We start from the raw sequence: 15,089 nt of genomic DNA, 5'->3' as shown, positions 1-15,089 counted from the left end.
TTGTCAGGTATAACCCTGCTCCACCAACCACCCAAACTATCACATCACACTGGCACACTGGAAATAAACACAACTCATTTACCCTTTAGCACATCAGTGAAATCAAAAGGTTTTTAGCACCCAAAGCTGCCAATTTTTCTATCACACAAGAACAAAATCAAGTAAAAATGGGTCTCATCTTTTCAAAGTGGACATGAAAGTGGATTTTCAAGCAATGACTGGATTCAAGACTCCTTGAAAAGAGAAAAATGTTTCTGGAATTTCCTACTATTAGGGACAAAAGAACTTACAAATTCAATACACATTTCTCTTAACAAAGAACTCCTATGCTGCACCCCGACCTGGGCCCCTACTTCTCAGGTTTTTGCCTTGTTTCTAGGTCCCCTTCACTCACCATGATTCCTTATCTTCTGCACCAAAGGCCCCTACCACTGGAGTCTTCATTACAACATTTGTGCCCTGCCCCTTACAGACCTTCTGGGGCACGTCAGGCCAAACGCACACTCACTCGGTTCCCACTCCTGTGCAGCCCACCCTCGTTCTACACCCATTAGGACTCTCCTAGCTTCCTTAATCTCGTTTCTCCTCCCTTGTATCCCATTCCATCCTTTACATCCCAGGGCCCATGTCTTCCTTGCTCACCTCAGACTGCTTTTCATCCAGTCTTTTCACTCCACTATCTTTACCTTGCTGAACCTCTTCAATAAACAATTCCCCCGTTTCCCTGTCCCAGATCCCCCTTACTCCTTAAACCCTGCTTCTTCCAGCGTCCTTTCAGCTTTTTCTTTTTCCCCCAAAAACTGTCCTATTAACGCCCAGTTCTCAGCTTGGTCTCCTTTAACCCTTCCACTGACGCTCAAATTTCTGACTCCACCTGGTTGTGATCCAGGTCTCCTGTCTCCCTCACTTTGCAGAATTTACATCCATCACCAGCTGCTGCCCCACACCTTGCCGATCCCACCCCGGCGGATCCCAGCCTTTCAGCTCATCCCCAGCTCGGCACTAGTTCACACCCTTGTCACGTCTGGCTCTTAATCACTCTCTCTACTCCCAACTACTACCCCGGCGCTGCTCCTTCCTTGTCTTCCACTCACAACTCTTCTGCCCCTGGTACAGCCCTCACCCCAACACCACCCACCTGCCAAGCCTTGCTCCTTCCGGACCCTTGCTCCTAGCCCTGACCCCGGATCCCTCTCCCCAGCCCCGGGCTTCCTAACCTCATCCCGGGGCTAGCCTGGGTTTCTTTCTCACTCCTCTCCCCGGCTTCTAACCCTTTCTCCTAATCCTCCTCATCTCACACTCAGCAACCCCCGCCTCCCCCAGCCTGCCTTCCTCTCTCTCCCCTCAAGGCTTTCACCTCAGAACCCAGACGTCGCCCACCCCGCCAAAACGCAGCGCCCGCGCACCGGGGCTCGGGGCTCGCGCCTTCGCGGTGGCCGCCCGCCGTCCCCGCCCCGGGCGTCCCGGGCCCGCCGGCGTCGCGGCCCCGCCCCCTGCCGCCGCTCCTCCCGCCCGCTAGGCGCGCGCCGTCTTTGTCGCCCCTCACCCGGTGGGAGAGGGAATTTTTTCCTCTCCTTTAAAGGGGGAGGGCCGGCACGCCGGGGCCGCGTGTCCCCGCCTCCGCGTGTCTGCGCGGGCTCCCAGGCCCCGCGGACCCCCACGCCCCCCGGGCCGCCCCCTCGGCCGCTCCGCCGGCCCTCCACCCCCTCCTCGCCCCCCCTCTATTTACCGCCATCATCAGCACGCGCGAGCTGTCACCAGGGCGCGAGACGAGCGAACGGACCACGCCCCCCGCCGCCCATTGGCCGGCCCGCCAGGGCCCCGCCTCCGGGCCCGCAATGCGCCAACGGTGCACCTCTCGGCCGCGACCCCAGGCCCCCGCGCCCTTTTCGCGGGTTCGCGCCGCCGGCACCAAGTTTCGGGTCAGTGGCGTTGGCGAGCCGGCGTGAGAGGCAGAGACGCGGAGAGGCGCGGGAGAGTCACCGGCAAAGTTTGGTTGAGGCACAGGAGGGTACAGAAGAAGGTTTCCAGACAAAGACTCTTAAAGGTACAGAGTCTAGTGTCTAGCCCTCCTCCTTAAAGGGCCAGGCACTCTTCCGACCCCCTCCCCCTTCTTTCCCTCCCCGCGTCCACGATCTGTAAGGAAATGCTGCACAAGCTCCGCGTGCCCTGCGGCTTACCTTTAATATGTCTCATCGCTCCAAAGAGGCCGTTTCCACTCCCGCGTGTTTTTCAGTTTTGTTGTTTTCTCTACGGTGTAGCGGCAGCCAGCAAACATGGGATTTCCCGAGGCAGCGTTTGCAAGTTGCTCTTAGCGCCCAGACAAGCTCAGACGTGTGGACTTTTCCCACTCGATGACCCAGGCGGGATTCAGCTGTTTCAGGGCAGTCCTCTTGGACGGGAGAGGAAAAGAATCATCCCCCCAAAATGGGCACTGGGAAATAAATCAGCCCCAGGTGGCAGTGGCCCTAGGATTTCCGACAGGGAGGAAGTCCATTCTGAAACAGAAAGACTCCCTTTCCAGGTAGGCAAGCTTCCTGGGCACTCTGTCCTGACACACCTTGTGGGGAGGGTCCCTCCAACAAGACAAAAACTTTCACAACACCCAACGGCGGGTAAAGACATATTTTTGGTTTTGTTTTAAGAAAAACAAGAAGAAATAAATGTGTATTATATGCTACAGTGATTCAAGGCTCTATGTCTGCAAGTATGAAGGAAACAAAAAGGGCAAAGGTTAAAAAAAAAAAGTCGGATGTGGTACTCAAAGCAGTCAGGTGGCAGAGGCAGAAGGATGGCATTGAGTTTTTATACTTTAGACTGCAGTGTGCGTTCAGGAAGAGCCAGTCTCAAATGTAGCATAGGAAGAGGCCCTGAGTCTGGGCAGAGGACTGAGGCCCTGGGTCTAGTCCCATGGCGGAGAGAATCCTGCCACCTAGTTCAAGAGCTCTCAGGGCTTGAGATCACTAGTTAGAGCCACAGTTTAGTTGTAACTCCTTACATTAAGTGAATGTAATAATAAGAACGTAAAAAGCTGTTTTCCCCCTTTCCCAGTCCCTAACAGCTTTCTTGGAGAAGACAGTACCTTATCAGTGTTCCCTAACAAGGTGCTTTTCTGAGACCTGAAAGCCACCTACAATTTGAGTAAGTTGCATGCTTAGAACAGCCAGGAGGAACATAGTCCCACCACTGTGAACATGTTTGACGTCTGCCACCTGGGAAGTGCAAAGGACCTCAAGCAGCTTTCAGAGATTCTCTGAAACCCAAACTAGGTGTGAAATATGGTGGAGAGACGGCTCAAAGGTTAAGAGCACTGGCTGTTCTCTCTCAGATCCTGAGTTCAGTTCCCAGCATCTGTGTGGTGGCTCACAACCATCTAGAGTGAGATCTGGCGCCCTCTTCTGTTGTGCAGGTGTCCATGCAGGCAGAGTAATGTATAAATAATAAGTATGTAAATCTAAGAAAAGAAACCGGTTGTAGCTTAATACTGAAAGCACTTGGCCTTTGTTGTTGGATGTCATTTGCTGATGGTGTGTTAGGTTAAGACCCACGCTGCTAAGCCTGGCTTTCCAGCTTCCGATGGCGCACATGGTAGAAGAGCGCAGGTTCTGCACGCTGTCCTGACCTCCAGTACAAACACCGTAATGTCATTTAAGGGGGGCGGGGGTGACGCTGGCAAGGAGGAAGCACTTAACACCAAGCCTGACAACCTGGGCTGGATTCCTTGTAGTCCAGATTGTTATGCACTCTAGACCTGACCGCCAATCCACAATGATCCCCCTGCTTCAGCCTCCTAAGTATATACAGGCATATTTTTTGCAACCAGGTAAATGAACACAGTTGTAGAGATCATCTGCGGACTATGAGAAATGTCGAGTTTTTGCTGTTGTTAGTTTTTGACAACAAAGACCAATCTGTAGCCCAGGCTCATTTAGAACACATGATATACCCCAATTCTCCAACTCCAGGCGATCTTTCCCTGCCTCACAAAAGCAGACAGAGAGAGGGAGAGAAAAGATGGCAAGTTATGGAGTCATTGCTTAGTAGCAGGGTGGAATTCACTTGATACAAAGAATGTTTTGTATTAGAGAATGACAACTGTGAAGAGTCCCACGAAAATTATTTGTTGTAACAGTGTTTTTCTTTTTAAGACATGGTCTTACTGTGTACCTCCGGTTGGCCTGGAACTAGCCATGTGTGCAAGGCTCACCTCAAACTCACAAAGATACATTTTGAGTGCTGGGATTAAAGGACTGGGCCACATGTCTAGCTGATGTTATTGTTCTAGTGCTAGTGTGCTATCTGCTTCTCCCCCTCTCTTTTGTGTCTCTCTGCCTCTCTTCCTCTCCTCTCTCTCTCTCTGTCCATCTCTAGCTCTCTGTCTCACTCTATTTTTCAGATAGGTTCTCATTCTATACCCCAGGCGCTAGTATTCAACTTTTACACCAGCCTCCCTGTGACCAAATTACAGTCATATGCCTTAATGCCAAAATTCCCACCTTAAACAGTCATCAGTTAAATCAGGCAGTGGTGGCACACCCCTTTAATCCCAGCACTTGGGAGGCAGAGGCAGGCAGATCTCTCAGTTCGAGGTCAGTCAGGACTACAGAGAAACAAAAAGAAAAACAAAAAAACATGGGTGCTTGCAACCATCTGCAACTCCAGTCTCAAGGGTTCTGAGGGCTTCTTCTAGACCCTGTGGGCACCAGGCATGCATGTGGTGCACACAAATACATGCACACACACACACACAAAAAGCCAGAGACAGCATCCGCGTTCACAAAGCACGTTATGTGTACTTCCCTTTCAACTCTACAACTCTGCTAGGCAGAAAGCAGGCATTATTCCCACTCTAAAGATACAACCCAAAGAGCACACCTGACCAGGTTAAGCCCAGTATCACATCCAGCTGCCAGTCAGCTGTCTCCTGTTACTACCCCAGCCTTGCCTTTCCTGCACAACAAGAGTCCAGGTGTTAACTCCAGCTCCAGGGCAGCCTAGGCTACGTAAGTGTGCTCCCCAAATGTTCCTTTTAAAGTCACTGTGTGTGTGCATGTAAGAGGGAAGTGAGCACATGGCATGTCAGCTCTGTGAAAGTGGAAATGCTTGGTTCTTTGGCCACCTTACTTGGACTGAGTGAACTCAGTCATTCGGCTTGAGTGGTAAGTGTTTTCCTTTATCTGCCTTAGATTCTCTCTCTTTTTTTTTTTTTTTGTCTTGTTTTGTTTTTTTAGACTGTCTGTTGTAGCCCTTGGTTGTCCTGGAGTTCACTATGTAGACCCTAGACTCAAACTCATGAGATACTGTCTCTGCTTTCCTGAGTGCTGGGATTAAAGATGGGCTGGGCTAAATTCTTTTTAACGGACTCCAAAAACAGTTCAACAGAATTTATATTCACCTTAAAAGTTAGCCTCTATGGAGGTGAAGAGATGGCTCAGTGGTTAAACTGTGTACTTCTCTTCTAGAGGAACACAGTTCCCAGCACCACATCAGGTGGCTCACAACTGCCTGTAACTCCGGCTCCTCTTGTATAAAACAAAACACACATATGCATACACGCACAATTTTAAAACATTTTAAAGTTAACCTGTGCTGTGTGATAGGCCCTGGGATGGGTATGCTGGGAAATGAAATTAGAATGCAAGAAAATTAAGACTCTTTGCCTTAAAACCGAGTCACTCAGTGAAGTGCTTGCCTAACACATGAGAACCAGAGTTCAATCCCTAGAACCCACATAAAAAGGTAAGTGTAAAGGCATACATGTGTAGATTCCTAATGCTTGCTAGCCAGTCAGTCTGACTGAGTCAGGGCCCCAGGTCCTAGTATTTATAAAATACTGATAAGCATCCCCTTCCCCTTAAATTTATACAAAAAACCCCAACTTTCATTTAACTTGAAACTTCACAAAGTTATGTAATGACAGCTATGACCCACAGCATTCTAAGAAGCCCCATCCACACATGCACATGAAAGCCAGACGACACACTGGCCTTCTCACCAGTCACAGTTCAGGTCTGCTGCCTCTGCCAGCAGAGCCACCACCTGCTCCATTAGGAGGTGTTTTGCTTAGCAAGCTTCTTTCAGTGCTGCATTTCCATTAGCTGACAAGGATGAAGCAAAGTACCCAAGTGGCCATTCTTCAAGTTTGATCTCATGTCACCAGATTTAAAGCCAGTCAAATGTGAGCTCAAATGGAAAAGAACCAAACTGAAGGGACTGAACAGATTGCCCAGGAGTTAAAGAGCACTCAATGTTCTTGCACAGGACCCAATTCAGTTCCCAATACCCAAATCTGCCTGTGAACCACATCCAGAGGACCTGATGCCCTCTTCTGGCCTCCAAGAGCACTGCATACTCAGCACACGATCAACCCCTCCAACACACACGCACACTTAAAAACAAAATCTCTAAAAACCAACAACACTGGGAATGTGCAAGTAAGGCAACTATAACTAACAGGATGTTAGATTGTTTACGGTTCTCTTTATTGTTTAGTAACTGGCCCTCTTCTGTAGGAGCCGAGTGTCAATAGTTAGCACATTTAACATCTGTGTTTTCAGGCACACATATCAAAATTTTGTCTGCACAGTGTCTCTTCCACAAAAGACTCAAGGCAACCAGTAGAAAGCACACGGTGAACAAACTGAGCAGGGCCACATGCAGAACAGAAGCCAGAAATAGAATACTTGTAAATTTTATTTGGGTATCTAAAACACCTCAATTTTTAAAGAGAAAAAATAAAATAATGAGTAACAACAAAAGCAAGGGGAAGTCACAATGAACAGTGTGGATAACAGATGAACAGCCAGGAAGGCATGATGAGCTTTCCTGGCAGCCAAAGCCGGGAGGCAGGCATGACCAGTGCCTCATAGCTGCTGCAGAAACACACACTGCATGTTCAGCTGCAGTGCTTAGCTGTCCTCTGAGGATAGAATCCTTGCTGACACCCTACACTTTGTATATTATCAGTTTTCCAAGCCTGCCTATGTGTACCTCAAATGCTAGCCTGGTTACATGTTTCCGTAGCAGGTGTGAGGTAGATAAGCAATGATGTCCATGAATAACTTCAAGACTCAAGTGAGACAAGATAGCTTTTGAAATACAGCGCAGAAGACCCTGAATAAACAGTGGTGAGTGTCAGGAAAGTGTCCACAGTGATTTGAGCAACCCTGGAAACCACCTCTATCTCTTTGCTCAGCAGACTGTGGACGGAGAGCTGATGAGTATGCTTTGAGCTGATGATCATGGTAAGGAAAACATTCTAGGGTGACTGAACAGTAAAAGCCTAAGAAGCCTAGCTCCTGTTAACCTTGTAGGGTTCACTCTGCTCTGGGGAACTGATTACCTCTGAACTACTAGGGAAAATGAAAATAAAATGTGTAGTAAGAGCCCTGTGCTTTTGGTTCTGCTACAACAGCTTGGCCTGCATAATACAACACCTTGGTTCATGTAATTTCAAAACAGAAAGGGAGTTCACAGAGTTCAAAGTATGAAAGCAACAGCAATCCAGTCCCACCACAATCTCTTCTCTAGCAGAAGCTAGTTACATCCTTAAGCAAAAGGGGTGCTCCACATAGCACAGGCACACACAGCAGGGGTCCACTGTGGTCTATACCAAATCCTCAGGACCTGGGGACACAAACAACTCCAGTGCAGAAGGGACAACCCTGTCCTACCTTTTACCCTACAGCAAGAAAGTTCCAAGCTTCTCCATTCTTCACAATTATCATTCTTGAGGACAAGCCAAATCCAGTTAAGGCATGAAGTAAAAAACAGCTGTGATGGGGTCAGGAGGGGAGCCCAAAGCCCCAGAACACAAGCTACAGCTGGCAACCAGCTGGGCCAGAGGCCTAGGACCCTGAGTACAGCACCTGCTCCTCCTAGGCAAATACCCTGGTGACAGCGCTGCAGGCGGGCCAGTCACTAACGGATCCCAGCCACTGGCACTTGCTGTTGTTTTCGGATCTTGTTGAAGAGTTCCATGTACTGTATCATAGTATCTGCTGGCCCATAGACAGCATCGTGTCTGTTCCCAAATACTGTGGGGGCCCCTGGCGTGTGGTTACCTAGAAAACTCTGTAGGAACTCCAGCAGGAGGCTCCAGCAGTCACTAGCCACCACACAAGGGCCATACTCCACCTGAGACAGAAGAACAGACAGCAAGGGTAAGGACAAGGATGCGGCTTGCTTCTTTACCCTCCTGCCACTGCTACTATTCAAAGTCACAAACTGAAAAGACTAGAGAACGTTCCTGAAAAGAAACTGCCACTAGGGTCCTTTTCTCTACCTGGGATGCCCCCCCGCCAGACTCTTTCTTCTGGTTTTTACTTTATGACAGAATCTAACTGCAGCTCAAGCTGGCCTAAAATTCACAGTCCTCTGCCTCAGACTCCCAAGTGCTGAGACAGTAGGCATACACCAGCACTCCCGGCACTGGAACTCCTAATTCTGTACACTGCTCTAGGAGTGCCACCACTACAGTCAGCAAGACTCAAACAGCCTGAACCCCGAAGCCAAATGCTATTTAAGGTACTTCTAAAAGAACTACAGAAAAGTTTGTGTTTCGGCTTTGCTTGCTTACTAAATGATATATTTTCAAAAGATAAGCCCTGCAAGCTTCTATCTTGTTTTATTGCTTTTTAAAGCTCAGTTAATGCTGGACACATAGTAGGCTGTGGACTTTCACTCTAAAGCTGTCTAACACCATATTCCCATATGCCACTTTCAATACCTCCATATTTAGGTTCAAAGATGAAGGGCTATCAGCCAGTAAAGATGTTCACCACCAAGCCTGAAAGCCTGAGTTCAATCCCCAGGACCCACATGGTAGAAGAGAGAACTAACTGCTCTCATCTCACACATGTGCCATGGCATATGCACACCTACATCACGATAAATAAGTGTTTTGACTTAAAACAAACAAACAAACAAAAAAAACAACAACAACTAGATAACGGCCTCTCAAACACACATTCTCATATCCCACTATGAAAGCTGGCAGATGCCAAAAGTGAACCCACTTCAATGCCGAGCTACAGACTGAATAGCTAAAGAAAAGCTAGAGGAACCTGAGAGAGGTGCTGGAGAGATGGTTCAAAAGTTACAATTACATGCTACTCTTAGGACCCAGGGTTGCTTCCTAGCACCCACATGCACTAACAACTTTAAAAAGTCTTTGATTCCAATTCTGGGCATTGGGTGCCCTCTTCTGTCCTCTCCACAGAGGTATACAGACATACATGCAGGCAAAATCTAAAACTAAATAAAAAAAAAAAAAAAAAAACCTTAGAGAAGCAGGCTGACTCCTACAATCCCAGCAGGTAAAACCATGTCTCTTAAATAAATAAATAGCGTAAGGAAGAAGCTAGATACAGTGGCCCACTCCTGTAATCTCAGTGCTTGGGGGTAGAAGACAAGATCACAATTTATCATCTTTGGTTCACAGTAAGCTCAAGGATGAGGCATGAATTCACCCCTGACCCCAACACACAAACACAAAATTCAGCCAACCAACCAAAGAACCCCTGTTGTAGAAGCAGGAGAGACACTGAAGAGTCTATCTGAACTAAGGTGGGTTGGAAAAACTTCCAGAAGCCTTACTGTGCAGTCCATAACATATCCTGCTTGTCACCAAGGTCTTACCTCCACAGAGATGCCACGGGCACTGGGCCCCATTGTGACTGTGCCAACCTTCACCAGGAAGTCACAATATTGGTAGCGAGTACCCCGGGTTTCAATCTTGCTGGCCTTGGCACTCTGGAAGAAGCCCTTGAGCTTCACCATGAGCACATCGAAGTTGGTGTCAGCAGTAAGGCAAGGACCATTCTCAAAGAGGGCAAAGCAGCTCAGTGGGTACTCAGAGTTATGCATCACGTACATCAGCTTCCCAGCCTGGCCTGCAAGGGACAAATGCCCACTCGGGATCAGGACTTTTGTCAACACAGCCCAGAGTAGGTCAGGTGTACCAAACAAGGCCAGCTGGCAGTGTGGTACCCCTGGCAGTCTGAAAAGGAAAAGGATCCTTAAATGCTACCATCTTCCAGAATAACTGAAAAGTCAGTCAGACAACAGAGGCTAAATAAACATACCTGAAGAGCACCAGGGGATTCTCAGGTGTTCAGAACTGTTGTGTGGTGAGCTCATAAATGGCTACTTTATCATCACCATTAATAATCCACACAGAGACTTTCTTATATGTAAACAAAACTAAGGGCCAGTGTGGTGCTTGGCTGTATGTACTGGCCTAGCCCTAAGCTCCAGCCCTAAAACCCCAAACATAAAACAGAAGTCACAGGTTCTGGCATGCCTCTCTGGACCTTGTCCAGTGCCTCGTTTGAAATCTAAATGCTCTTACAGAGGCTTTGGAATAGGAAGCCTGTGAACATTAGGCTTGGACAGTAGGCCACAGTCAAGCTGAGGTAAGTTTTTTCTGCCATGCCTTAAAAAGCTGGCAGCGCCTCCTGCAGGTAAGAGCGAACGTTTGCAAATATTTAGTTGAGACAGCTAGGAGGGCAAGTACACTGTGAGAAAACCTGGGCTCTAGGATCTGAAGCATTACCTCTAGCCCCTCTAACCGTCTCTGAGACATGAGTGTTTCCTCATTATATACTGTTGTTTTATTCGGTTAGATTTGGTTTCCTTTTTTGAAAGAGGGTCTTGCTACATAAGCCAGGCAGGCCTGGAATGTGAATGCAACTCCTAATTCTAGATTTATAAGAGTATGCCACCAACCTTGGTTTCCTTGTCCCTTATTTTATGGTGTAGATATGATCCCAGAGTCTTGCATATGCTCAGTTAGCACTCTCCACTGATAGCCCTAGTCCACTCACTGATTCTACTGGTTTTCTAGATTTTTTTTTTTTTTTTAAGATGGGGGTCTTACTATATATCTCTGGATAGTCTAGCCTCAAATTCAGTGTCCACCTGCCTCTGCTTCCAAAGTGCTCTAAGCCTTTTTTCCAGACATTTATTTGTGTGTTTATGTGCATACACACATCATAGCACTCACATGGAGCTGAAAGGGCCACCTCCAGGAAATCAGTTCTCTCCTTTTACCCTGTGGGTCCTGGGGATCAAACTCAGGTCATCAGACTTAGCCTCAAGAACCTTTACCTGCTGAGCCTTCTTGTCAGCTCTTCTACAGCCTTCTCCAAGGAGGAAGAGCTATGGATATATTTGGTTACATAGGACTTGGCAAAATACTGCAGCCAAAATTCCACTTAATCCACTACAAGAGAGAATAGATGACCACAATCTGAAATGCCTTCTATACCTTTAAAAACCATCCATCTTCAAACCCTGCCTCCTCTTCACCCCTCCAACACATCTTCCTTCCAATGTCGTGTTCTTCTCTAGTTTTTCATAATAACTCACTGAATGTAATTAGTGCTATCTGTATGTGCAGGAGTGTGGGGCCACCATCTTTTTTTTCTTTTTCCCGTGACAGATTTCTCTGTGTAGCTTTGGCTGGACCCGCCTTATAGACCAGGCTGGCCTCGAACTCACAGAGCTCTGCCTGCCTCTGCCTCCTGAGTGCTGGGATCACAGGTGTGCACCACCATGCCTGGCACCACCTTACTTTTCACAAGGTCTCTCACTGAACCTACAGCAAAACTGTCTGGCCAACAAATCCTCATCTCCCCCTTCTCAGGTCTGAGATTAGTCATTTGATGCTGCACCCAACTCCTCCCCCCTTCTTTCATTTTTTTGGACAGGGTCTCACCATGTAGCTCCAGCTGGAAGTCTGTCCTGGAACTTTATAGACTAGGCTGGCCTCAAACTCAGAGCCCCTGCCTGTGCCTCCCAAGTGCTGGGATTAAAGGCTTGTGCTACCATGCTTGCCTTGCACCCAATTTTTAAAGTGGGTTCTAAGGATCTAAACTCAAACTCTCATACTTACAAGGCAAGAAATTTACTGACTAGGCCATTTCCCTAGCCCCTAAAGACTTTTTAAAAATATACATTCATTTGTGTTTTGGGGACAGAGGCACATGTATGGTTCAGAGGGAACACTTGGAAAGTGTGCTCTCTCTGTCCACCAAGTGGGCTCTGCGGATAAAGCTCAAGTATCAAGACTCAGTGCCAATCACCTTTATGTGCTATGACATCGTGCTACCTGCAACCCCCCCCCCCCCAGAAAACACTTTTTAAAAGAAATCAGGAGCCCACAACATATGACAAAAGTGGCTCAAGCCTGTAATCCCAGCACTGAGGAGGCTGAGGCTGGGGATGGAGAACTCCAGCAGGAGACCTAGTCTAAATACTGAGCATCATGTGGCTGCTCATGAGTACTCACGAGGCCTGGGCCGTATAACTACCACAAGTTTGAGGCCAGCCTCGGCTATACAATAAAACCCTGCTGGGAAAATATAAAAAAACAGGGCCAGCAAAATCATAGGTTAAACTCTCGCTGCCAAGCGTGACAACCAGTTGGATCTCTGGGACCCACATAACGGAAAGTTGTCCTCTCACCCATACTTCCTTGTATACACATATACACACATGAAATAAAATATAGACAAATGATAAACAAGTCTACTTTTCAAAATGGGAGTGGGGGCTGGGAAGACAGCTCAGGGAGGATCCAAGTTCTAATCCCCAACATCCAAGCAAAAAGCCTGGAAGGCTGCACATGCCTGTGGTCCCAGCAATTGGGAGCAGAGAGACAAGCGGATCCTGAGAGTTCTCTGGCATGTCAGATCCGAAATGGCAAGTTTCCAGTTCGGTGAGAGACAAGGCAATCAGGCAGAGAACCATAGAAGAAACAACCCCACATGCAATATCCTAGCCTTCATAGGTGTGGGTACACACAAGCTCTTACACCCACGTTCAAGCACATTCCCCCACACAAACAATAAGGGATAATTCAGCAGGTAAAGGTGCCTGCTGTTAAGCCTGATCCCTGGGATCCACATGGTGGAGGGGGAGCAGAGACTCCAGAAAGCTGGAATCTATGAACTTCACATGCATGAGGTTGCAAACACAACCATACACGTGTGTACACACACAAATAAATACAAAATAAATAACAGGTCTGGTGAGGATAGCCCTTGCCTAGCATACACGAACACCTGGGTTCTACTTGCAGCACCACATCAATGGAATGTGGGGTATACACTAAAATCCTAGCACTAGAGATGAAAGGAGGGTCAGACATTCAAGGTTGTCATCAGCTACACAGCAAGTTCAAAGCTAGCCTGAGCTACACATAACCTGCCCTCAAAAAACCTAATTAACACAAAATAAAAATTTATGGGGCCGGAGAGATGGCTCAGAGGTTAAGAGCACTGGCTGCTCTTCCAGAGGTCCTGAGTTCAATTCCCAGAAACCACATGGTGGCTCACAACCATCTACAATGGGACCTGGTGCCCTTTTCTGGCATGCAGGTGTACATGCAGACAGAACATTGTATACATAATAAACTTTAAAAGGGTCATTACCTGAAAGACCAGAAATCTAAGACTCCAGCATAATATGAAAGGAAAATAAAGACTTGAAGGAAGCTATAGAAGTACTTCTGTCCCACAGGGCAGGAAAGATGGTATTCTAGCAGAGTTAAGAGTGCATATAATAAGAGGGCGGGAAATGGTGATGCACTCCTTTTATCCCAGCATTTGGGAGGCAGAGGCAGGCAGATATCTGAGTTCGAGGCCAATGTGGTCCACAGGCTGAGTTCCAAGGCAGCCAGAGCTATATAGAGAAACCCTGTCTCAGAAAACCAACAAACATCCCCACCCTAACCCCCCAAAAAGAAAGGGTGTAATAAGAGGCTGGTAAGGTGCCTCAGTGGTTCTTATCACTTACTATTCTGTCAGAAGACTAGAGTTCAGGTCCTACCATCCACATTCTGTTGCCCACAAGACCTGTAACTCCAGCTCCAAGGTATCCTGGCCTCCACAGGCATCTATACACATAAATACAGAAGCCAGGCAGGGTGGCACACGCCTGTAATCCCAGCATTCTGGGAGGCAGAAGCAGGAGGGGTGCTGTGAATTCAACGCCAGCCTGGTCTACAAAGTGAGTCCAGGACAGCCAAGGCTACACAGAAAAACCCTGCCTTGAATGAATGAATAGATAGATAGATAGATAGATAGATAGATAGATAGATAGATAGATAGATAGATAGATGAGTGAGTGAATGAATGAATGAATGAATGAATGAATGGATAAATGAATAGATAAATAAATAAATAATGGATGGGTGGGTGAATAAGTAATAAATAAAGTGAAGGCAGGTGTAGTGGTGCACTCCTTTAATCCTAGCACTTGGGGGAGGGGGGGAGCAGATCTCTTGAGAGTTCAAGGCCATTTGAAGTCTACATAGTGAGTTCCAGGACAGCTAGAGCTACATAGTGAGACTTTGTCTCAAAAAAATAAATAAATAGCGCTGGAGAGATGGCTCAGAGGTTAAGAGCACTGGCTGCCCTTTCAGAGGTCCCGAGTTCAATTCCCAGCAACCACATGGTGGCTCACAACCATCTATAATAAGATCTGATGTTTTCTTCTGGCATGAAGGTGTACATGCAGATAGAACAATGTATACATAATAAATAAAATATTTAAATATATATATATGTATATATATATATATAAAAACCTCTTTTAAAAAGTATAGTAATGGGAGCTGGAGAGCTGGCACAGCAGTTAAGGGCACTGGCTGCTCTTCCAAACATCCGGAGTTCAATTCCCAGCACCCACATGGCGGCTCACAACTGTCTATAATATGACCTGGTAACCTCTTGTGGCACGCAGGTATGCATGCATATAGAGCACGGCACATTCATCATACATACGTAAATCTACAAAAAAGTGTAATTAATAGAAAGCTGGCAGAAGTGGGGGAGCATTTCAGTGCCTTCCCGGCACAGCACTGGCCTCTCTGCTGCCACCTGCTGACCTTAGCAGGCTCTACACTGACCCTCCAGCTCCCATCTCTTCCGCGCTGCCAGTTCATAAATTCATCTCTTTTAACATCCAGTTTAAAACACATCAGCCCTCAGCGTCACTCAAAGCTGATCTTATTCTGTTCTCAGGGCTACACAGTATAATTACATACCTGATTCATGCTACATCAAGCTTCACTGCCTTGACAT

General features: G+C 47.3%; 1 protein-coding gene across 2 annotated transcripts in view; it reads right to left on the bottom strand.

Annotated features, from left to right (window-relative positions):
* The window catches only part of Med20 (mediator complex subunit 20), a 63,479-nt gene that overhangs the window by 44,579 nt on the left and 3,811 nt on the right, over positions 1-15,089 (bottom strand). The window contains exons 3-4 of one of the 2 annotated variants that reach the window (XM_055613528.1): positions 9,640-9,893; positions 8,064-8,136 (exon numbers count right to left, since the gene is read on the bottom strand). In XM_055613528.1, coding sequence (XP_055469503.1) covers positions 8,064-8,136; positions 9,640-9,893 — 327 coding nt within the window. Of the gene's footprint in view, positions 1-6,460; positions 8,137-9,639; positions 9,894-15,089 lie in introns of those variants that run through there. The other variant, XM_055613519.1, reaches the window with a different exon arrangement.

Source organism: Psammomys obesus, unplaced genomic scaffold, assembly GCF_907164565.1.
Source record: "Psammomys obesus unplaced genomic scaffold, mPsaObe1.curated_primary_1811, whole genome shotgun sequence".
NCBI classification, from domain to species: Eukaryota; Metazoa; Chordata; class Mammalia; order Rodentia; family Muridae; genus Psammomys; species Psammomys obesus.
The sequence above is the reverse complement of the archived record's forward strand: the minus strand, read 5'-3'. Positions and strand labels throughout refer to the sequence as shown.